General features: G+C 48.9%; 2 protein-coding genes across 7 annotated transcripts in view; both read right to left on the bottom strand.

Annotated features, from left to right (window-relative positions):
• TAGLN2 (transgelin 2) overlaps positions 1-23,272 on the bottom strand; it is a 70,079-nt gene that overhangs the window by 30,162 nt on the left and 16,645 nt on the right. The window lies entirely within an intron of this gene.
• IGSF9 (immunoglobulin superfamily member 9) overlaps positions 4,185-23,272 on the bottom strand; it is a 70,254-nt gene continuing 51,166 nt past the window's right edge. For 4 of the 6 annotated variants that reach the window (XM_083716265.1, XM_083716264.1, XM_083716263.1 and 1 more), the window contains exons 8-21: positions 21,958-22,103; positions 21,059-21,201; positions 20,826-20,966; positions 20,562-20,678; positions 19,641-19,791; positions 18,692-18,815; positions 17,601-17,776; positions 17,214-17,464; positions 16,340-16,424; positions 15,875-16,045; positions 11,894-11,984; positions 8,750-10,216; positions 5,943-6,088; positions 4,185-4,760 (exon numbers count right to left, since the gene is read on the bottom strand). In XM_083716265.1, coding sequence (XP_083572391.1) covers positions 4,525-4,760; positions 5,943-6,088; positions 8,750-10,216; positions 11,894-11,984; positions 15,875-16,045; positions 16,340-16,424; positions 17,214-17,464; positions 17,601-17,776; positions 18,692-18,815; positions 19,641-19,791; positions 20,562-20,678; positions 20,826-20,966; positions 21,059-21,201; positions 21,958-22,103 — 3,445 coding nt within the window. In that variant the 3' untranslated portion in view covers positions 4,185-4,524. The remainder of the gene's footprint in view (positions 4,761-5,942; positions 6,089-8,749; positions 10,217-11,893; positions 11,985-15,874; positions 16,046-16,339; positions 16,425-17,213; positions 17,465-17,600; positions 17,777-18,691; positions 18,816-19,640; positions 19,792-20,561; positions 20,679-20,825; positions 20,967-21,058; positions 21,202-21,957; positions 22,104-23,272) is intronic. The other 2 variants (XM_083716268.1, XM_083716267.1) reach the window with 1 other exon arrangement.

Below are 23,272 nucleotides of genomic sequence, written 5' to 3'. Positions count from 1 at the left end.
GGTTAAATGCACCTGGAAGCTCTCCTTGCCTATACAACATATGGCAAAGGGAAGCTGGAAGAAAGCGACTTGCCTGTGGCTGTTTCGCGAGTCTGCGGCAGAGGTGAGAGTTGAACTGAGGACTCCCAGGTTTGTCGGCTTGCCACCACGGTCCTTCTGCAGCTCCCAGATAGCTGTGGAACCTGATGCCCTCCAGATGTTGCCGGACTCCAGTGCCCATCATCCTCAGCCAGCACGGCGAGTGGGGAGGGATGATGGGAGTTCAAATCCAACAACATCGGGAGGGCCGCAGGTTCCCTATCCCTGAGCTAGACTGGCAGCAGTGCCTTCCCAGTCCTACCTGGAGATGCAAGGGATTAACCTAGGACCTTCTACATTTAAAGCAGTTGTTCTGTCACTGAGCTATGCTCCTTCCTATGTTAGTGGTGTTTTTTAAATCCTACCTTGATTGAAATAATTTGGGAAACCTCTCAGAGCCTGGACAAAGTTGTCTTGATGTTTGCATCTGGCCCAGGCAAGCTGCTGGTTATTACACTATGAAAGAACAGTTAACAGAACTGGTTGAGGAACAGAGCCAGTGTGGTGTAGTGGTTAGAGTGTCAGGCTAAGACCTGGGAGACCAGGGTTCAAATCCCTATTGGGCTGTGAAGCTCACTGGGTGAACTTCTCTCTCAGCTTAATCAACCTCATGGGGCTTTTCCAGGGATTAAATGAGGATACCATGTGCACTATCTTCAGCTCCTTGGAGAAAGTGTTGGGATATATATATATATATAAATGCAACAAACAAACAAATAAACGGTGTTCAACAGGGCTGCAATATTCTGTGAACTGACTGGAAACAAAACAAATTGATTGGCTGTCCTGCATGTATTGGCACAGAAATGGAAACAAGAACTACCGACAAGAAGAATGGCAGATGAAATTAATGGACTGTGCAGAATTAGATAAGATGACAGGAAGGATTCGAAACCTGCAATCAGAGATTCTCAGAGGACTGGAGTATGTGAATTATTTGAAAAGCAATTGTAATCAACAGATTACGCTAGTAGGATTGCAAGAAGTTTTGTAAGGAGGGCTATGCGAAACATTGCAGAGAAAAGTATGAAGAGAATTATTAGTGAAGGATTATTAAAAGTAATAGTGAAACTAATGAAATGCAGATTAAGTGATGGGAGTTGGAGTCTAATAACATCCACAGGGTGCCACATCACCTAAGGTGATGCTAACTAATGCAGATCTGAGCAATCAATTGCAATATGATTCATCAACTTAAGGTTTCCCTTACTGGGCAGCAACACTAGTGCTAGGGGCTTTCTAGGCTGTCACCATTTTCACATGAAATTCAACCATACCAGCAAATTCAGGTTGCACAATTAAAAATCCTTTTGCGCTCTTGCACAACAAACCATGTTCCCTCTTGAAAACAGACTTTTTGCAATAAGGAAAGTGACAAAGTGAGGGGTGGCGATGACTTAATGCAGCTGTTGTCTGACCTCCCCACAAGCAAATCAGGCTGAATGCCCCCAAAAAGCAGGATGTCTAGAAGTTGGGACAGGAGAGAGATTTGATTCTGTTTGAGTTTAAAGGCAAATCTACCTACTATCCACTTCCTGAAACAACATGCAAACTGAAACATGGTCGTCCTTCGAAAGTCACACTTCTCTGAATTTTGCAGTGCTGTTTTCCAACCAAGTAATGGGTGCAAAAATGCACGTACTGGTTGAAATGTGCACAAAAACACAGCGAGTGCACAAGGATCGCTTGCTAAAATGTGTATACAGCACGCAAAATGTGCATTTTAAAGATTCTCACAATGCTGACAAATTTTCATGGGGACTTAAAAAAGAATTTGCAAACTGATGTAGAAACGTGGAGGGCTGGACTTAACAATGTAAGAAGAAATGGAAAGGAAACCAGAATGGGAGAGATTTGCCCATCCCTAGCTGCCTTGGAATAATTCACCGGCTTTGCTCCCTTGGTTCATCGTAAGCAGAACGCCCTGCGCACACAATCGTCTGTCTCCCTGCTCCTTCCTGCTTGCATTACTGTGCCTGTTGCTGCCCTTCCCTCCAACTGCGTTCCTGCAGGGACTCTTCCCTAGAATTCAGCCCCTTGGGGCCATGTGACTTGCAAGAGAAAGGCCAAATTTGGGAAAAAAGGAAGCTCGTGAGGATTTTTTCAGCACAGGGTCATCAACCTCCTTTTTAACCCTGGATGGTCTGTGGGGAAGCCACTCTGAACAGAAGCTCAACAACTGTAATTGCAGGGAACCGGGATGCGGAATCTGATTGGGGTAGGGCCCACCAGGAAGGACGGCCCTTTTGGCACACTCTGCGCTTGGGGCGTGAGTGTATGTTGCATCCAGCCCACGAGCAATCTCCGAAGCGATCTGGACTGCCCAACTAGTTCATTCTTCTGAAAGACCTCCTAGTGGTTTTTCCCCCCGTTTCTTGCTTTTCTTCCTTGCTTGTTCAACACTCCAAGTAGCTTCGCGAAACCGGATGTAACTCGACCCTAGGCAGCGCATCACAGTTCTCTGCTTTGGAGACAGGCGTCAACATTCAAAGTCGCTTCCTGAAGACCTGGTCAGTGAGCATGCATCTGAATCTGTTTGCTCAAAGGCTATTATGGTAAGGTTAGGCTACAGAGGCACTTCTAGACGGTAATGCACAGGACTGGCTCCAGGTTTCTTTTTTTCGTGGTTTTTGGACAACTATCACTGAGATCTCCCTTTGAGATTATTTTAAAGCCCAGGTTCCTCCCAACACCCCGCCCAAATTGACTCTGATGAGCAAAGTAGTGGACTGCTGCCCGAATGCAATGCTGCTGACGTCAATAAAGTTTCCCTTTTAGAACACCGAAGGTTCAGAACGACCTGGCCTACCTGTTGCACTTCCATGCACTTTGCTATTCTAGGTGTCCCTCTCTGAATGAAAGGAGCTGAGAGCTGTGCAGAGACCAGGCAGCCGCCCCTTGGAGGACGGGTCATCCTGCTGCTTCTTTGCATAGGGAGCAGTGGACAACTCCCGTCCTATCCAAGGTTAAAGCAGATATGGGGCAATGGGGAGATAAGAACAACATATGGTGGGCAGCTCTTTCTGTGGCTATATGTTTTACAGGCTCCTGCAAGCGCACTGATGAAATGGATTTATTTCCGAAGATACAGCGGCAGCTAGACTGGTGACTGGGAGTGGCTGCCGGGACCACATAACACCGATCCTGAGAGATCTGCATTGGCTCCCAGTACGTTTCCGAGCACAATTCAAAGTGTTGGTGCTGACCTTTAAAGCCCTAAACGGCCTCGGTCTTGTATACCTGAAGGAGCGTCTCCACCCCCATCGTTCAGCCCAGACACTGAGATCCAGCGCCGAGGGCCTTCTGGCGGTTCCCTCATTGCGAGAAGTGAGGTTACAGGGAACCAGACAGAGGGCCTTCTCGGTAGTGGCGCCTGCCCTGTTGAACGCCCTCCCTTCAGATGTGAAGGAAATAAGCAGCTATCTTCTTTTTAAAAGACATCTGAAGGCAGCCCTGTTTAGGGAAGTTTTTAATATTTAATGCTGTATTGTATTTAACACTTGATTGGAAGCCGCCCAGAGTGGCTGGGGAAACTCAGCCAGATGGGCGGGGTATAAATAAATTAATAATAATAATAATTTATTTATACCCAGCCCATCTGGCTGAGTTTCCCCATTATTCCCCATTATTATTATTATTATTATTATTATTATTATTATTATTATTATTATTATTATATTGAATGTCAAGGAAACATTTTTTTCTCTCCAGCTTAAATTGGGTACCCTCACATGCAGTGTAATGGGGGGTGGGGGTGGAGAGGACTTCTGGGTCTTGCAACAAATTGTTGCAGCATGGAGTGCTGCAGTTTAGTGGTCCGGGTAGCCAGTCATGCCTTTTTTTTCAAGCTATTCCATTCCATCCTCCTCTACATCCTGGTTTTCCCGTTCCTTCCCATAACAGCATTCCATGGCAATTGAGCAGGCTGAGTCCTCGCTGGGCTATTTTTGGCGACTTCCAGCCCAACCTCCTTAGGGATTCCTCCCCCCCCCCCGCTATTTTTCTTGTACTTCTGCCAACCTTGGGGCTCCTTTAAGCTTACCCTCCTGTGTTTGGATGGTGCAGTCTTGGCTACATAACAGTTCGACACTCATGACACCAGACTCAGTTCAATTTCGTTTTTTCTTTTCAAAGTCCCGTTTTACAAAACAGCACCCCCCCCCCAAATTCCACCCCACCCCAGCATCAGCTTTAAAATAAATCAAAACACCAGTAGTTTTAACATATCGTCTCCCAGCAGGGTTAAGAAGGTCCCTATGTCAGCCTCAAGGCTTCCCCTTCATGTCTTTGGAGCTAGTAGCTGTTCCGCGCAGGATGTAGTTCCCTTGGTTAGCTCTAGAGGGCACTGTCTCTCGACAGGAGCGTGGTGAAAATGGAGACACCATCCCCCTCACGCCATGCGTGTCGGGGGGCAATGTGGCCAGCTTAGGCTGTTGGGGAGCCCCCTCACAACAAGGTGGCCTGCTCAAACCGCTCGTCCCCCGGCTTCCGGCCAGAGCCCAGCTTCTGGCGGCGTTGCTGAGTAGCCTCCCGACGCCGGCGGTAAGCCAGAAATTCTTCGCGCAGGGCGGCACAGCGCTCCTCAGGGCTGGGCAAGGGCACCGGGGAGCTGGACCCATCTAAGGCACCCACTGACTGGGAGTTCGAGGGCGAGCCGCTGCTTTCGCTGGAGGTCTTTGAGCCTGCGGAAAGAAGGGGGTGGGAGAGCGGTCAGAGGGTGCAAGGCAAGAACAAGCCCTCTCCCAGCGGGACGGGTATATGGCAGGGGAATGAACCTTAAACAATATAAACACACCCCAAGTTACCAGTCGTAGTGGATCTGCTGTGTGTATTCGGAAGGCCCCGGGTTCAATCCATGACACCTCCAGTTAAGAGCCCCCACCCTGGGCTGAGATTTTGGACAGGCGCTGCCAGTTAGTGTTGCCAATGCTGAGCTAGATGGACCAATGGGTTTGACTCAGCAGAAGGCAGCTTCCTATGTTCCTACTCTGTTAATGGAGAAGGGCCGTAGCTCAGTGGCAGAGCACCTGCTTTACATGCAGAAGCATCTCCAGGTAGGGCTGGGAATGCCCACCCCCTGAAACCCTGCAAAGATGGTGCCAGTCTTTGCTGACAACATGTAAAGCACCTGGCTTCCTACTAAGAATTCTGGGAACTGTAGTTTACCCCTCACTGAGATGCAATTCCTATGATGCTGAAACCCCGCCCCCACAGTTGACAGGATTCTATTGGGGAAAATGTGTGATTTAAAAGTATGTTGTGTGGATAATACAGTGGTACCTCAGGTTACAAACACTTCAGGCTACAGACTCCACTAACCCTGAAGTAGGAAGGACCTCGAGTTAAGAACTTTACCTCAGGATGAGAACAGAAAACATGCACCGGTGGCGCCATGGCATCAGGAGGCCCCATTAGCTAAAGTGGTACCTCAGGTTAAGAACGGTTTCAGGTTAAGAACGGACCTCCGGAACGAATTAAGTTCTTAACCCGAGGTACCACTGTACTCCTTTCCTGTCCAAGAGGATCCAATGGTCCGTCCAGAGCCAGAGGGACATCAGAAAGAAGCTGCCACTTGGCAGTTAAGTGGTTTGCCACATGGGGCAGCTGTCCACAAATCACTCACTCTCGACAGAAATCTCTCCTTCTGGCACTGAGGGCTAGTAACCTGGCTGTGTTTTAATGAAGGTTGGGGTGCTGAGGAGGCCTGGTAATGTGTGTTGTACACCTTTGCATACTTAGCATAAGCCTCCCTGTGGGCTCTGATGAGCCACCATGAAACAAGGACATATTTATATATATATATTTCTGCTTCTGCTCATCTGTGGCCTCCTTCCCCACAACTCCCCCCCATCCCCAATGCTTACTCTGCTTCTCCAACTCCTGTGCCGCGATGGTGGAGACTGGCCTTTTGGGGTTCCCACTCCGATAAAGCTGCAGCGCATCCAGCAGGTCTGACTCCAGGGCGAACTCAGAGTCCCATTCGTAGTTCTCGTCCACAGATGTGTTCCTCCTGGAAGCGATAAAAGGGGAGTTAGATATGGGCGTGTGTGCGAGAGAGGAAACATGGAGGCTGAAAAGGCTAAGAGGGAGAGAGGGTGGGATCCTCTCCACCAGGCTGTTTGCAGTGCTGTCCATTTGGACTGGTGGGATGGAAAGCAGGGAGTCCAACCGAAAGCGGAGACAGAGCCAATGGCAGGCAGAACCAGCTCAAGTCTAGTTCCATCCCCCCCCCCCCTTGTCTGTTGAATTCTATAAAGGCAACACTGAGGATGGCAGTGACAGCCACTGGACAGACTGCTAAAAGTAAAAAAGACAGGCAGATGGCAGAGGGCAGAGTGAGGTCGGTGGGGCAGTGCCTGCCCCATTCTATAAATTTACGTACTCATATATTGCGTTTTCCGCAAGTAAATCTGTGCTCCAAGCAATGCACACTAAAATAGTAGTACAGCCACAATACATTGTAAGACATGTAACATTACTGCAACGTAGCACTAAATAAGAAGTAATCAACAATTAACAGTTCATTTAACATACACAAACATTTACGTAAACATACAGCTTACCGATAGGACAAGTTAAAAGTATCCATAAGCAATGCTTCCAAATCGATCCCCCTCCACTGCCTGTTTAGGTCTTTTTTTCTTTTATATTTTATTTATTGATTCCCCCCCCCCAAAAAAAACAACCTTTACAGATTTTAACATAGACCATAAATTACTTTATTCATTGACTTACCATCTGCTACTTCCATGGTTTCCAGATTTACCCTTAAATGATTCATATTTCACGTATGACATTCAATATATCCATCTTGACATTATTTATTTTAATGATTAATGCTTTTGCTCCTATTTCACGTCTTGCTGTTCTAGTTTGTTTGGATCTTTTTCTGCTTCCACAGCTTACCAGCGTCTGTTTAAAGGAGCATCTCCTCCCACCCCACTTCACGGACAGAATGGCAGAGATATGGGGGTAGGCTTGTATATTGCAAAGATCCATGGAATACGGGTGAACTCAAGACAGTGCACAGAGCAGCCCCCATTATGACAGGAGAGCGGGCACAGGGTTGGGGAACCCCAGGTCTTGAGGCAAAATGTGGCCCCCCAGGCCTCTCTATCTGGCCCTCAGAACTCTCCCCATGCCGCTTCCTTCACCGGCTTTGCTTTGCACCCTCCTTGGGTGCTTTTGCCTGGACGCATTGTCCTTGAACTCCAATAATGCCTCTTGCTGGTTTGGATGCAGGGCAAAGACGAGTGTGCAAGCATGTGCAGAAAGGTAATCGAAAAGAAACTGGCTACAAATGTAAATTCTGCACCTGTTGCTCCGTTCCCCCTCCCCTCTGGCTTCACCCAATCCAGGCATGTGGCCCTAGGAAAGGTGCTTAGAAGGGAATGCAACTCTTGGACTGAAACAGGTTCCCCAACCCTGTAATACCAGGCGAGTCCAATTCTCCAGATGGCCCTGGACTGGCACAGCTGCTCTCCAGGGTCTCAGGTACAGGTAATGGCAAAGACTCTGATTTTCTGATTTTCTTAACCTGTTGCCTTCTGCATGCCAAGCAGGTGCTCCACCACTGAGCTACGTTCTCCCTTAGAACACAGGAAGGTGTCTTGTTCCAGCTCAGATTCTTTGCTCCTGTAACCCAGGATTGTTTACTCTGACTGGCTGTTTCTCAAATTACCTGCTGCTCCTTGAACCTTTGTAATCAGATATAGCAGGGATTGAACTGGGGACCTTCTGCCTGCAGAGTATGGGTGCTCCACCACCAAGGCATGGGCCCTCCCCCCTCCCCTGTATTGCAAAGGACCTTTGGGTGGAACAATGTGTCCCTGCGTGGAGACGTCTTGCACCCTGACCAACCTCCAGGTTTCAAACGGTTGGGCTCAATTACGAAAAGTTAAATTTAAAAGAATGCACAACTTGGGAAATACTTTGGAAGCTTTAAAAAAAGCAAAATTAACACGGAAAGGATGTTTAGAAGGGAGGCTCCATCCTGTGGACACTGAGAGTATGGCAGGCGTGTGTCCTGCCTCCTCACATCCTGTTCTGCTTGCCTGCTAAAGCTGGAGAGCCTAAGAAGATAGGAAGCTGCCCTATACCAAGTCTCAGTATTGTCTACACTGATTGGCAGCAGCTCTCTGGGGTTGGAGACAGGAGCTGAAGAACCTAGGGGTTGAAGCTGGAGCCTTCTGCCTGCAAGGCAGATGTCCTACCAGTTAGCAGCGTCCTTTCTCCACCAGCAGCTTTTTCACTGGGGTCAGAATTTTGTTTGCATTGGGCTCCTGTTATGATTTTTTTTGCAGTCTCTGTGCCCACTTAGGGTTGCAGAATTAAGACCCCGAGAGGGCTCTAAGTGTGGAAAGGAAGGGAAAATTCCTATCACGGCTGCTTTCTCATGTGGGGTTTGTTGCATTAGTTTTACTGGTTATAACCTCTTGAAATCCCATTTATTCCTCACTCCAGCTTTTGCAATTTCATCTGGCTTCCAGGTCTCGATGCACAGTCGTAACGGCTAGAAACTTTTAAATTTGTTAGACATGTTTCACCCTGGCTCATCCTTTGCGAGGTGCTTACTTGAGGCCCCCAAGCACTCTTCCAACCCACCAGAGCCTCCAGGGAAAACTGCAGGCCTAGTTCACCTCCGCTCCCTTGCCTGCCCTCTTGGTCTCACCTTTTACTGATGGCAACCACCGAAGGGTCCTTTCTGAGCCTGCATTCTTCTCCTGTGGAGCTGCTTTGCCAGCCGGTCATTTCTGCAAAGGGGGAACTGAGGTAGCTGCCCGCCAGCGACGGCGCCAGCGAGGGAGGTCTCAGGAAGGACACGCTGCCTCGGCCGCTGCTCTGGCTGGTTAGACTGCCCCTTGGCAGTTTCTCGGCGGGCGGCCCTGCCAGGGCAACGGCGACGGGCGACTTGTGTCTCTCGGGGGGCAGAGACTCTGGGAGCTCCTCCGCTGCGTGGAGCCAGTGAGGCTCTGAGGGGATGGCTGTGTAGGCAAGCTCTGCCTGCCTGCTGTCCATGGGGGACTGAGGGGGCGACAGCACCTCCAACCAAGGCCCTGGTTCCTTGGGCAAGGGCGTTTCTGAAAAGGAACTGAGGTAACCCGGGCAAACCGAGGTCCTGGGAAAGGCAGCCTTAGCTGGGCCTGTGTTGGAGTGAGGGAGCCTGAGGAGAGATTTGGCCAAGGCCTGTACCTGAGCAGGGTCTAGATTGGCTTGCGTGTCCATGTAGGCTGGACACACGGTTTTGTCCTCATCCCCCAACCCAGTGAGTTCAGTGCTGCCCAGAGCCTCATGGAGGGCTGGTTTGGAGGGTTGCTCCTCTTCCTCTTCTTCTTCTTCTTCCTCCTCCTCCTCCTCTTCCTCTGGAGGCCAGTCACCATCCACATTCATCTCCTTGAAAAAGGGGAGACTCAAGTACTGCAGAATCCCACTTTGGGCTGAGGTATTTGCATGGGCTTGGCTGATCGGGGGCTTACAGCAGGTTGGCGAGGAAGGGGGTGGCGAGGAAGATGAGGCGGCAGTGGTGGGCCCATCCACGTGCCCCTCGGGGCTCTGGGTGGTGGTCTGGGTGCGCTGCTTGGTAGCCCCGTACGGCATGGTCGCCACTGGGCTGATGTTGACAATGCACAAGGGCTCGGCCTCCTCCGTTGGGCTGCTGCTGCTGTAGTCGAAGTAGCGTCCCTGGCGGTAGCCGGAGGCCTTGGCTTCGCGGCGGGAGCGGCTGGCGCTCTTGGGCCTCAGGGGGACGCTTTTCTGCCAGACGGGCTCTTCAGGCCTAGGGGGGGAGTAGACCTGCAGGTAAGGCTCCAGCTGGCCCAGGCTGCTCTCCGAAGAAGCCAAGGACAGGGAATAGCGTTCCAGCATGGCCGCCAAGCGTTCCTGAGGCGGCGCTTCGCTCTGCACCACAAAGCGGCCGTCGGGCCCGCGGCAGATGCGCTCCAGGGGTAGCGGCTCCCCGACGTGGCTCTCGTAGAGGGTGTATCTGGAGTTGTTCCTCGCATTGCCGCTGGTGATGTTGAGGCCTAAGCTGGTGCTGGCTTTCTCCCCCCACAGCAGGGAGCGGCGAAGGCTCTGATACGGGGAGGCCTGGAATTTCATCTTCACAACGCTGTCTGGGCTAGCAGTGCCTGTAGAATTTCTGGAGCGGGGAGAAGCCCCAAAATATATTTATATTGGTCAGCTGGCAAGAGATTAGGCCCAGTTTCCCACCAACCCCAGCCCCAGGGTTCCCTAAAAGCTGTCAAGAACAGACACCACCCTGCCCAAGAGGGAGGACGGCCAGCCTTGCAGAGATTCAGCTGCGCAAGGCAGAAGGCACGCTGCGGCAAGCAACAGGACTTGTGGCCAAAAAGGTGCTCAAGGTGAGAGCCAAAACACAAACTCAGGATCACCATGTGGTCGGCTGTACCACTTTTTGTAGCTGCACTGAGAAAACTAGCATGCTAAAGGAAGATGAGGCTCTATAACTTCTCCCTGACAAGGCAGGTATGACTTAAAAAAAAAAAATTAAAAAAGCAGAAAGTGTATTTCAATAAGTGATTGTTTATTCCAGCTCCCCAAATGCATGTGACCATACAAACTTCTAAGGGCCTTTCATCAATTTCACCCGGATAAAAATGTCTTTCTTGATCCCAAATATGGCAATTGGACAGAGTTTGAAAGGGAGCTTGAGAAACCTCTGGTGATAACTCGTGGGGTGAGTGAGGGACTCTACACTTGGCATCAGACATGGACAAAATGCTATTGCTGCAGATGATTCTATAAGCCAAAAAAGCATTTAGGCCTATGCTCATGTGGTACCAGGTGCAACATTCAGCTTACTGAGAATCGGTGTTCTCAATTATTATTATTTTTAAGACGGGTTTCAAGTCCGTAGCATTGCTAAGTCTGTGTGTGGGGAAATGCCTGGCAAAATTTTGGAACCCAGATTGCCATTTTGTGCTTTGCACAGCAACCTCGCTATGACCAGCAAATAAGTCCAAATCATGCAGATTTTTTTTTTAATGACAGAATTTTGCAAAATGCGTACTTATCCAGTTCCTACAGGCCACAGGATTCGGCTTTGAAGGTCACATAACTTCTGTGCTTTTGCATTTGTGAGTGTTGGGATTCACAGAACATACACGCAGTGTGTATATGACTAGGATTGTGGTTAAGAAGATTCCCAACAAAGGCAGCTGCACCATGCGCTTTCACAGTTCAGATTACAGTGTCGGGACTAGATAATAGTAATGATCAGACATATTGCAGCTCATCTGGTGGCTATGGAATGTGGACAAAAATTTAAACTGATGCAACTGGACTCTTAATAATTTGTTTTTATTATTTTGATTGGTTTGTTATCAGTTCTGTTTCAACCTGAATACCAGTCACCGTAAACAACAGTGGGAGAAGACTATGGCATTCACGTCTGGCTTGCCTAATGTTGGAAACTGCTTTATGTTGAGTCAGAATATTGGCCATCAGAATCACTCTTGTCTACATGGACTGGCAGTGGCTCTCCAGGTTTTCAAATGGGGAGTTTCTCCCAGCCCTACCTGGAGATGCCAGGGATTGAACCTGGGACTTTGTACCCGCAAGGCGGATGCTCCACCACCGGGTTATAAGCCTTGCCTGTTGTGGGACTCTGTTTTTGCCGTCCTGTGGAGCCCTGCTGTAGCATTTCCCTTTCCCACCCCACTAGACGCTTCCTCCCTCTCCCCCTGGCTGTGGCCTGCAAAACACAGGGCGGGCTGAGCAGAAGCAACAGGGGAAGGAGCTGCAGGGTTGGCATGAGTGGGAGCAGGAAGTGATGTCATGCGATGGCGTGACTTACTGTGAAGGCAGAAGCTTCTTGTTGGGGGAGAAGACGGTTGGTGGATCTGGAAGGTCACGAGAACATAAAGGGGAAATCACACGGAGAGCAACTCAAAAACAAAAAAGAAGTGACAATGAAAGGGGACGGGACGACTGCCACGTCACGGCCAACAGACAGATGCACGCACACACATGCCCGCGTCAGCCTCAAACTTGCCCTGACCCCCACTCCCTTCCAGCTTCGGTTACAAGGACCACCTCCCTGTCCAGCTCAGAAAACAAGCAGGATTTTCTTTTTTCCTCCTTCTTCTTCTTTTAAATGCAGTCTCTTGCAGCCTGCAAGCAACTCTAGTCACGCAGCGGCACAAATTGTGAGAGGGGAGAACTGCACATCTTCTGTGGTCACAGACATCAGCATCGGGCATAGAATTCAACCCTCTTGAGGATCCCAGCTGTTACTTAAGACACCAAGTTTCTAGTCTTTAAGGATGCAAAGTCTGAAAGGGTGTGTGTGTGGCACCCCCCCCCCCTCGGATGCTGATAAGGGATTTAATGTGGCCAGGAGTGGGTTTAGATGTTGCATGTGTTACTCCTCTCCCCACTGTCCCCCTTGGAAAAACAGCAGACTGCATTACCTAGGAAAGAAAGCCAATGAAGGCAATTTGCTTAACAGAGAACAGAGCGGAGAATCTACCTCCTCTTTTAGAATTTAAGTTACCTTGATGGTAAATTTTGCCCCCACCCTGGACAGGGTATTCTGTCCTAGCTAAAAGGTTAGAACAGAAATGTGGACCATCTTGCAAACTCTCCTGCAGCCTCTCCACCTCTGCATTTGCCTTGTTTCCTTGAGTTTTTGTCTGGCTGGAGTGTGTCCTTTACCTCTGATAATGCCTCTTGCGTGTCTGGATAGATGAGAGATGAGCAAGCAAGCAAAAACACACACACACACACACACACACACACACCTTCTGCCCAAAGGTAAAATTGACATTTGTGGCTTTGTCCATTTTTTGCATCTGGTGCTGCCCCTGCCCCTGCCGCCCCCCCCCCCCCCCGGTGTGTAGTGCCTGAAAAGTTGTCCAGAATGGATTGGAGCCATCAGGCTGAAGAAGGTTCCTCACCTCTGGGGCAGACCCATGTGGAGAGAAGTAAGTAAGTGGACTCATGCAATAGGCTGAGAAAAACGTGCCACCTTGTCTCAGAACTTCCAAGGACAGCACAGTGAAAACTGGCTGGTGGCAGGTTCTGGATATTATCCAACGACAAAGTGTGTCTATGCAAAGCGGAATTAACCTCTGCAACTCATTGCCGCGAGGCAGAAAACTTTGAAGAAAGAATTTTAGATTCATTCATGGAGGAGGAAGAGGTCTTTCAATGGCTTTCGGACATGACGTGTACATGGACCTTCCATGTTTGGAGGTGAGAAGATGACAAATATCAGACACTGGGGGCGAACAACTGGGGAGTGCTTTTGCAGCCACGTCCCACTTGGGGACTTCCAGGACACTTCCAGCTGATTTGGGGAGGTGCAGAATGCAACTGGTGTAGCTCAGACTTGGGTTTGCTTCCTTCGATCGCTTCACTCTGATCTTGTGCCTTTTTCACTGGCAACCAGTTTGTGTCCAAGCCCAATTAGAAATGCTGTGTTTGGCCTTTGCAGTCTGATGGTGGGAACCTATGGCCCTCCAGACGTTGTAGACTACAACTCCCATGATCCCTGAGAATTGGCAGTGCTGGCTGGGGCTGATGGGAGTTGGAGTACAGTTGGAAGGGATAGAGATTGCTCAGCTGTGCCTCAAAAGGTTTTTGGATGCAAGCTATCACCTCCCATGGAAAGCTACCTATGCACAGGTCCTCAGTGGTGGCCCTGTAGAATATCTCATCACCCTCTAAGCTGCAGCAATTGGGCACACAAGATGGGGCCTTTTTGGTGGTGGCACCCCGGCTTTGGAACTCTGCCCCTGGAGGTCCTTCTGGCCATCTCTCTGCCTTCAAGTGTTAGCTTCAAGTTCCCCTCATGAGCTTTTGACCTGGGATATGACTCTTAGCTCTACAGTAAGCTTTTGGTGGACCATTGCTGCGGTTGTTTCCATCTGCAGCTTAAAAAAATAAAATCCATTGTATTCTTGTTTCTTATTGGTTGTATTTTTATATAAAAAATCCCCATATTGCTAATGATTGCATACGATTGCTAACTGCTTTGGGGGTCCCATGTGCAAACATAAAAAGTTGGGAGAGAAGGAAAAAATATTTTGATAAATAAATGTTTAAAAGCTAGATCAGGTGAATTCCACCTCCAAGGTAATGAAAAAAGAAGCTGAAGGAGGACCTTAGCAACTGCTCTCAGGTGGGACAGGAAGGGGAGCTTGAATTGATTCTGTTTGGGATCTTGCTTAGTCTGCTTTTGCTGCTACATCTTGTAACAAGGGCTGCCAACATGGCACCCATGGGTGCAGTGATGCCCTTGAGGTCTTTCCCAGCTGCCTACACAGCTTCTGAACCCCTCCTGCTCACTGACAAGCTTGGTCATGAAGTGATGAGAATGCTAGGGTTCCCCCCACTGTGAAAAGTATGCTTTGTCTCTTTCTGTTTTGGGAGCTGATCTGGGAAAAATTGCAGAGAGCTGCAGCAGGAAGTTGGAAGAGTGGTGCTCTGTTCCACTTGCTATTTCGGCTCTATGCGCTTTTATTTGGAAAAGCACAACCTGCATGAATGTGCTTTCTCTTTTTCTGTCTCTCAAGGGTGTGCCAATCTGGGGAAGGGGGAGAGAAGTGAATGGAAGGGCATGCACTCAAAAATCCAAATGTGCCCACAAAGTTAAAAAAAAGGGTGGTGACCTCTATCCTATGAGTTGCTTTCCAGGCTTTAAAATAAATAAATGAAGAGATATTATTTATGCCACACTTTAAAGAAATAATATTTTTTTAAAAAAGAAAATTCTCAGTAGATAGCAAACCAGGGTATCCCCAATGATAACTGCTAAAAGCAAACTCAAATGTGCCAAAACATAGCAGCTCTTTAAAAAATTAAGCCAGATACTGTTGCCTGAATTGATTGTGCGAATCTGTGCACACTTTCTTATTCTGTATATTAAAAATGTCTCCTATAAATGCAATGGTGGGATCCTCAGAAGGCTGGATTCTGCACCAGACACCATTTTCTGCAACCACAGGGTCTTGACTGTTTGCCTCACAAAATCATCGGGTGGTACTCAACGCTAGTCCTACTCAGAGTAGACCCACTGAAGCTAATGGCCATGACTAACTTAGGCCTGTTCATTTCAGTGGTCAACTTTGAGTAGAACTTAGTTGAATGCAGCCTATGGAGTTGGGACAGTGGAGGTTGTGTAGACCAACCTTGTCCAGCTCATTGCAGGATCTGCAAAGCAGGATCCAATGACAGCATCCCTGACAAATGGCTGCTTGGCCTGCTGTCACCACCTGAGGCAGCCTGGCCCACCATTGAGTTTTATTGTAATGTCCAGTTAAAATCTGTGCCCTGCAATTTCTACCCACTAGCTCAGGGGTGGGGAATCTTTTCTGGCCAGTGGGCCCAATCCTTACCTCCCCACCCTTGCAGAGATGCAGCTGACCTGCCAATCACTTAGCATTGCTATGACATCAGATGTGCTTTGAAGCCCCGATTATCAGGACTTCAAAGCGCAGTGTGGAGCTGTTTAAAAGCCCTTTTGCAAACAGCCCCACATTGCCCTTTAAAACTTCAGAAAACAGGTTTTCAAAGGTTCAAGGAGCAGCACTGGGAGGGAGAAGTGGTTTCAATGGGACCAGCACAGAAATGATCAAAAGTTCACTTTAAGCTCCCAATTGTTCCTTTGACAGCAGGCGCAAAACAGACGGATGTAACTTGCCCCAAATGGTGCGGGAGACTAAGTTTGGCTTGCGGGCTGGAAGTTCCTTATCTCTCTTATTAGGTCTGGTCTCGCCCTCTGGGGTGACAGAAGGACATGTCTGCTCAAACTTTCTGCACAACAGCTCCTTACCTTGCCTGCGTTTGCGGAGACGGGCAGCTCGCCTCTGGTTCATGATGCAAGCCGCCATTGTGCTGAAGATGACAGCTGTGCTGAGAAAGCAGACCCCGCCAATCACTCCTGCCAACACTGGCTGGGGCAGGAGCTCAGGGAGCTGGGTGCGAGAGGGATACACCTCCATGCCTGGTGGGAAGAGGGGGAATTTCACACTATCACAACGGCAAGGGTAGGAAGAAACCTCAACATGGAGGAAGAATCGCTGTAGGAGCACTGTTGCATCAGAACATAAGGACTTTTCTTTTTTAATTGCAAATTGACATGGAAATACTGGGAAAATGAGAAACCAAGAGATTCGCTCATCCCTTCTATTAATAAGAGTGACAATTTAAAGGAGCTTTGAACAGCTCCAGTGGCCTCCCGCAAAGTGAGCTAATCCTGAGAATCTGCAGGTTTTGCTGCCCCCCTTCTGGCCCTTACCTATTGTGGAGACATTGACCGTGTTGCTGGGGTCACTGATGTAGCTGCCAGCAAAGGCCACCAGGCGGAACTCATAGAAGGCGTCCTACAATGCGGCGGAGGGTGGGTAGGAGAGAAAGCAGGGGCACACTGTGAAAACCCTCTTATGGTCACTGTGGTCGTACTGTAAACCCTTCTCCCACTTAACAGCATCAGAAGGGGCATCATTTTGCTTAACTAGTTCCACTTTTTGACAGTCCCAAGGAAAGGCAGGGAGCTATGCAGTGCCCTGAAGTCAATGGAAATCTCGCCCAACCCGATCCCAGATTTTGATATTTTGACACTTTTAAGAAGCACATGTTCTACTCATGTAAAAACACCAGGCAGGCCCCAGAGATGCATTTTAAACAAAAGGACACATTCTACTCATGTAAAAACACACAGATTCCCGGACTGTCCATGGGCCGGATTTAGAAGGTCATTGGGCTGGATCCGGCCCCTGAGCCTTAGTTTGCTTAAAGATAAAGGGACCCCTGACCATTAGGTCCAGTTGTGGCCGACTCTGGGGTTGCGGCACTCATCTCGCTTTATTGGCCGAAGGAGCCGGCATACAGCTTCCAAGTCATGTGGCCAGCATGGCGAACCAGAGCAGTGCACAGAAACGCCATTTACCTTCCCGCCAGAGCGGTACCTATTTATCTACTTGCACTTCGACGTGCTTTCAAACTGCTAGGTTGGCAGGAGCAGGGACCGAGCTATGGGAGCTCACCCCATCACGGTGATTTGAACCGGCGACCTTCTGATCAGCAAGTCCTAGGCTCTGTGGTTTAACCCACAGCGCCACCCGCTGCACTAACCTTTCAAAACTGTATCTCTGACACCCTTCTGAACCCACCTTGATTAGCCCAGGCACCAGGAGCTGCGTCTCAGAGCTGGAAATGGATCCGTCGAGAACCTCCCAGCCCCCCTGGTCTTGTCGCAGCTCCAGGGTGTAGCCTGTTAGAGCCACAGAGAATTGGAACGGGGGCTCCCACAGGAGGAGGACCCCCCGCGTTGTCTCGTTGGCCATCAGGGATTGAGGTGGGGATAGAAAAATCTGTGAGGTCGTAGATGAGGGGTTGGGCGGCATGGTGTTTGTTGGGAAACCTGAGGAGGAGGAGAAGGAGAAGGAGAAGGAGAAGGAGAAGAAGAGAGAACGGGTGTTGAAACTGTGCATTGTTCTTTTAAGGGAATGGGAGTGACACATTGCTGATCAGAAGGAAAGAAGTCCTGTGCCTCTCACCTAGTGGCACAGTGGTGACGATCTCACTGAAGGGACCACTACCCAGCTTGTTCTGGGCCAAAACGCTGAACTGGTAGCCGGTATCTGGCTGGAGATTCTCCACCAGGACGTGGGAGGCCCCAACAGGCACAGGCAGTGAAACCCAGTCGTGGTGAGGGCGATTGAAGCGTTTCAACCTGTGTGGGACACAGAAATAGAGGAGAGGCTGCAGTCACTAAGAATCCAAATCAGAGACAGAAAAACCCCTGTGGTTTCGAGCAGAAGGAACTTGTGAGCTCCTGGAAGAAGCATTCCAGTAACGTTTATATTTATTTAATTAATCTATTCACTCAGTTTATCAGGCACCCGATAAATTACAAAAGTTGTCTGGGCAACGTATAAAAGCAAAAGCGACCTAGAAACCCATTGCAATAAAAGAAAATGGGAAAGCACCAATTGAGACAACCATAAAAATTAGCACTTTTTTAAAAAAAAAAACCAACAACAACGAGAAATCAAGCAATCATAGCACTGACAAAACTGATCTGTTGGAAGAGAGAGTAAATAAATGTTTCATGGAGCTATAACAACTATATTAATTCCACATCATAAATGTAATTTAAAAGGCTTGGCTGTTGTTTTTTTAAGTCTTTGTTTGGTATGCAAAAGACATTCAAACAGGGATCACTGCCCAATACTGTCAGTGTGCCTGGCATGATCTCCTATGGTACCCATGGAAGGTTTCAGTAAATATTCCCTGAAAAACTACACAGTATATGAGGGGCAGTTTGTTGTTCCTGCTCCTGCACTGGCTTAGCCTCTCCTACACTGAACACAAACAAACTAAACTTGCTCACATTTCTTTGGGTGCCAGGACAGGATGCCCTCTTTTTGGCTCTGAACAGAGGGGAGGTGGAAAGAGCATATATTTGTGAGGAAGTGTAACTGTGATTGATATAGGTGCCTTTCCCCCCACTGAGAAAGCAGCAGATGGAGAGGGGGAATACTTGCCCCCATCCTCTCTCTCTCTCCCCCCAGGACTTTTGGGCACAGCAGCCATTTGGGGCCTAGGGCCCACAGCCTCCATTCCAAAATCCTAACCGAGGACTCACAGCGGCGTATACCAGATGCTGAACCTCTGGAAGTAGCCCCCGTCAAAGCCTGGCTCCCAGGTGATGTTGACAGCCTGTTGGAGAGGCAGCACCGAGACGTTGGCCACTGTGTGGGGGCTGGTGCCTAGAGTTCACGAGAGGGAACGAAAAGCAGAACTGAATTAGCTTGACAGGATTAGGATGAGGCTCAACGGGGTTTTGTGGGTGGTAAAATCCACAGCAGCAGCAGTTTTATCAACTAGCGTCCCCGCCAGCCCCTCCAACATTTGTTTTTGAGGATTAAACTAGGTGCACAGAAAGCTTCCTCATGGTATTTCGTCCATCAAGCCCGGTAATGTCTGCTCTAGCAGGTGGGGAAGGGTTTTTCCTATCACTTCTGACCCACTCCCTTTTTAACTGGAGATGTCCAGGATTGAATCTGGACTCTTCTACATGCTCTACCACTAAGTTATAGTCCCTCCAGTATAGGAAACTGCTGATTATGCTACATCTTGCCGAGTACTAGCTGCTCCGAGTGGCAGAAGCTCTCAAAGGTCTTGAGCAGACATCTTTACTCATTGCCTGCTACCCGGTCTACCTGAGACACCACAAATTTAACCAAGGACCGGCTTGTGATCTACCACAGAGTTATGGCAGTTTTCCCACCCTGCTCCAGATACTTGCCGAGCAAACCATAGTTAGAACAAGACAAGGTTTGTAAGGCAAGAACAAACTATGGGTTATGACCATTGTTTGTTGGAACAAACCATGGTTAAGCTGCTGGTCAAAGAAACCATGGTTAAGCCATACAAACCTTAGTACCAACAGGCAAACCAGGCCAATATGTGTATGCATACACACTGCCCTCACATGAAAGTTGCAGCACACATCCCTTTTGGCTCAAAATAGTTCTTCAATGCATTTCTGTACAGTTTGCTCAATTCTGTTGTGCTCTGAATGAAGTACTCACCCAATACATAGACAGTGGTTGCAGTGCTGATGCGGGCCACACCGTTGTTGGCGGCGCATTCCCATAAGCCGTGCTGCTCCTTGGTCAGTGGGCGCAGGACCAAGCTGTTGTTCTTGTCTACCTGGGCATTGGCTAAGCCCTTGCTGCCCATCTGTGGCGGGGGGGGGGGGGAGATACCAGAGAGATGTTAGTAAGCTCTTCAAGACTCCAGGGGAAATTGGGGCCCTGCTAACTATACTATGGCTGAAGTCAATTTAAATTGAAATGTTGCCACTTACTTTTAAATTTCCTTCAAGTTCTCAAATATATTGCAAGGGGTTGAACTAGAAGATTCTTTGGGTCCCCTTAGAACTCTATGATTCTATATACTAGTAGGTATAAACCAGGGGTCAGCAACCTTTTTCAGCAGGGGGCTGGTCCACCATCCCCCAGACCATGTGGTAGGCCAAACTATATTTTTGGGGGGCGGGGAATGAACAAATTCCTATGCCCCACAAATAACCCAGAGATGCATTTTAAACAAAAGGACACATTCTAACTCATGTAAAAACATTCTGATTCCTGGACCGCCCACAGGCCAGATTGAGAAGGCAACTGGGCTGCACCCGGCCCCCAGGCCTTAGGCTGCCTACCCCTGAGAAAGAATTCGAGCCTAGCTAAAAGGTGGAGCTCTGAGTAAACCAGCCAGACTTAACAGGGAAGCCTCTCAGCCTGCTTGTCGGCTCCTTCAGTCTCAGTGTCACCTCAGCAGAGGAGGAGGAGGATGGGGACAAAACTAGAATAAAGTTGTCTCCGCCTCTCACTGGCTCTGGCTCCGCCTCCTGTTGGCCTCCTACCTGGCCGGTCCCAATGGGCAGCAGCCACCACTGCTGGACAGCCTATCTAGGATCTACCTCTTGTTTATGCAAAGAGCCACCTCACCTTTGTCCAAGAGATGACGGGCAGGGGGTCACCTCTGGCAGCGCAAGGGATGAGCAGTTCCCGTCCCACCTCCTGAAAATACTCCTCCTTGGGGCGCAGGCTGAACACAGGAGGGTCCTAGGCCGTAAAACACAACACATATTTGACATCTGAAACAGGCAAGGGTCGGCCACACTGAACACAGGATGCTTGACTTGATGACCCAGCAGTCAAGTCTCTTCTTATGCTCTAACACATACACACACAGCAGTCTCTGCTACTCACCTTCAGGAGAACGCGCGTAGGTGCCGAGGAGCCAGCACTGCCGTAACTGTTGTATGGGGTGCAGGTGTAAACACCCACGGCATTGTCATTGCTTGTGGCAATGACAATGGCACCATCGGGAGTCGTGGACCAACCTGGGAGCTAGGAGAGGGAGAGAGTGTTCTGTTCAGAAGAGAGTTATCCCCAAAGGCCTATGAGCCCAAGAAGGTGTGGTGGACGCTTCTGCCAAGTACCTTGCCTAACTCCAGCGGCTGCCCGTCTTTGGTCCAGTTGATGAAAAGCAGCGGAGGATTGGCCTTGTTGGGGCACCTGATGGTGCCTTGCATCCCTATTGGCAGGAGAGTCTCAGGGGGCATGTCGATGACTTGTGCTGGGTCTGCGGAAGGCAGGGAAGACACAGCTTCAGACAGTGGGATGGCTAGTGGGGGAAAGCTAGAGGAGAGATGGGGCACAGCCAGGGCTGGGTTGCTTCTCCAATCAACTGCTGGAATGTCCCACCAGGAAGGCAACCCACACCTTGCACCCTGCAAAATAACAGGATGTGGATAATGCTGCAAGACGATTCTTTCTATGGAGGCTGATCTGAGCTGAGGGGCAGGCGGAGCTGACAATTCTGGTTTCTTTCGGTTTCTCATTTTTCCGATCTTATAATCGGTTCTCCACATTTCCATATCAGAGCATGATTATTATTTTTTAAATCGCCAGAATTTTAGTGCACATTTTCCCCCATAACATATGCACTTTTGCCTTTCACACACACTTTCACCAAAGCAATTTCCCCAAATATAATGCATGCTTGTATGTTGATTTCACTAATGTACGCATTTATGCACACTTAACATGCACTTCTGTACACATTACTTGGCTGGAGAACCGTGCTGCAAAATTTGAGGGAGTGCAGATTTTGAAGGATGGCTGCATTTCAATCCACATATTGTTTCAGAAAGTGCAAGGTCAGTAGGTTTGCCTTTAAATGCCATCAGAATTGCATTTCTGCCCCATCCCTGTCTGAGCCCCACCCAGCAGGTTGAACACTGAAGGTGCGTGTTTTCACACTGTCTGCTTTTCCCACCACCCTTAGACTGTGTCTACCAGTTGGAGGTCTAGAATGATGGGAAGGTGCCATGCTTACACAGAACTGTGAGAAACGCTGAGGCAGAAGGTGGTCTCCTTAGCCCATTGCTAGGAACACAGGTATATTGCCCCGAATCCTCTGGGACAGTTTTCTGTACCAAGAGGCTCCCGTCCACCAAGACACGAATCCGGGACTGGAGATGGCTGAAGGAGGGGAAGGAAAGAGAACTTGAAGAGAGGGGGAACGAAAAAAGTGCAACAGCATTGTATTTAAGCACTTGCTTGGCTAACATGGGCAACTGGGAGTTCTATGTATCTTATATATAGATAAGGATACCGTATTTTTCGCCCTATGGGATGCACTTTTTCCCCTCCAAAAATGAAGGGGAAATGTGTGTGCGTCCTATGGGGCGAATGCAGGCTTTCACTGAAGCCTGGAGAGCGAGAGGCGTCGGTGCGCACTGACCCCTCTCGCTCTCCAGGCTTCAGGAAGCTATCCGCAAGCCTTGCAAGCCCGGCGGGAGTTCCCGCGGGCTCGCAAGGCTTGCCGGCAACAGCCTGCAGCCCACAAGCTCGGGGGACAGCAGGGAGGCGGAGCACCGCCATCCCGCTGTTCCCCGACCTGGTTTGGATTCCCAGACCTGGTTTTGGGGGGGAAATAAAGGGGGGAATTCCTTTATCTCCCCCCCAAAAAACTAGGTGCGTCCTATGGGCCGGTGCGCCCTACGGGACGAAAAATACGATATATCTATATCTATGAATGAGAGAGAATGGAGCCAAATACAGTGGTACCTCGGGTTAAGTACTTAATTCATTCTGGAGGTCTGTTCTTAACCTGAAGCACCACTTTAGCTAATGGGGTCTCCTGCTACTGCCGCACCGCTGGAGCATAATTTCTGTTCTCAACCTGAAGCAAAGTTCTTAACCCGAGGTACTATTTCTGGGTTAGCAGAGACTGTAACCTGAAGCGTTTGTAACCTGAGGTACCACTGTACATAGTATCTGAGTTCAAAGAAGAACACCAAGTCTAATCAAGTGTACAAACAAATGTAACTGCAGCAATTATTACATATTTCCCCAAACAAATTCACATTGAGAAAATATAAATGAGTCTGAAAATGTCGATTCACATGTAACAAAACTTTCCACCACACTGCTGCTTAGTCTTCTGGGTTCTGCTTGTTCTTTTTAGGTGCATAAATGATGAGTGAGTTTCTCACAAATTGCCATAAATAATGCTTTTTTTTGTACCAGTTCTCTGAAGTAACTGATGAAACATCCTTGTGAAATGACTAGGCGTACTGCCAACTGTCAAACAAATAATTAGGGATTTCCAAACAAAACCAGCATTTTATCATAGAACAAACATAACT

This window comes from Podarcis gaigeae, assembly GCF_964106915.1.
Source record: "Podarcis gaigeae genome assembly, chromosome: 16".
In the NCBI taxonomy this organism is placed as follows: Eukaryota; Metazoa; Chordata; class Lepidosauria; order Squamata; family Lacertidae; genus Podarcis; species Podarcis gaigeae.
The sequence above is the reverse complement of the archived record's forward strand: the minus strand, read 5'-3'. Positions and strand labels throughout refer to the sequence as shown.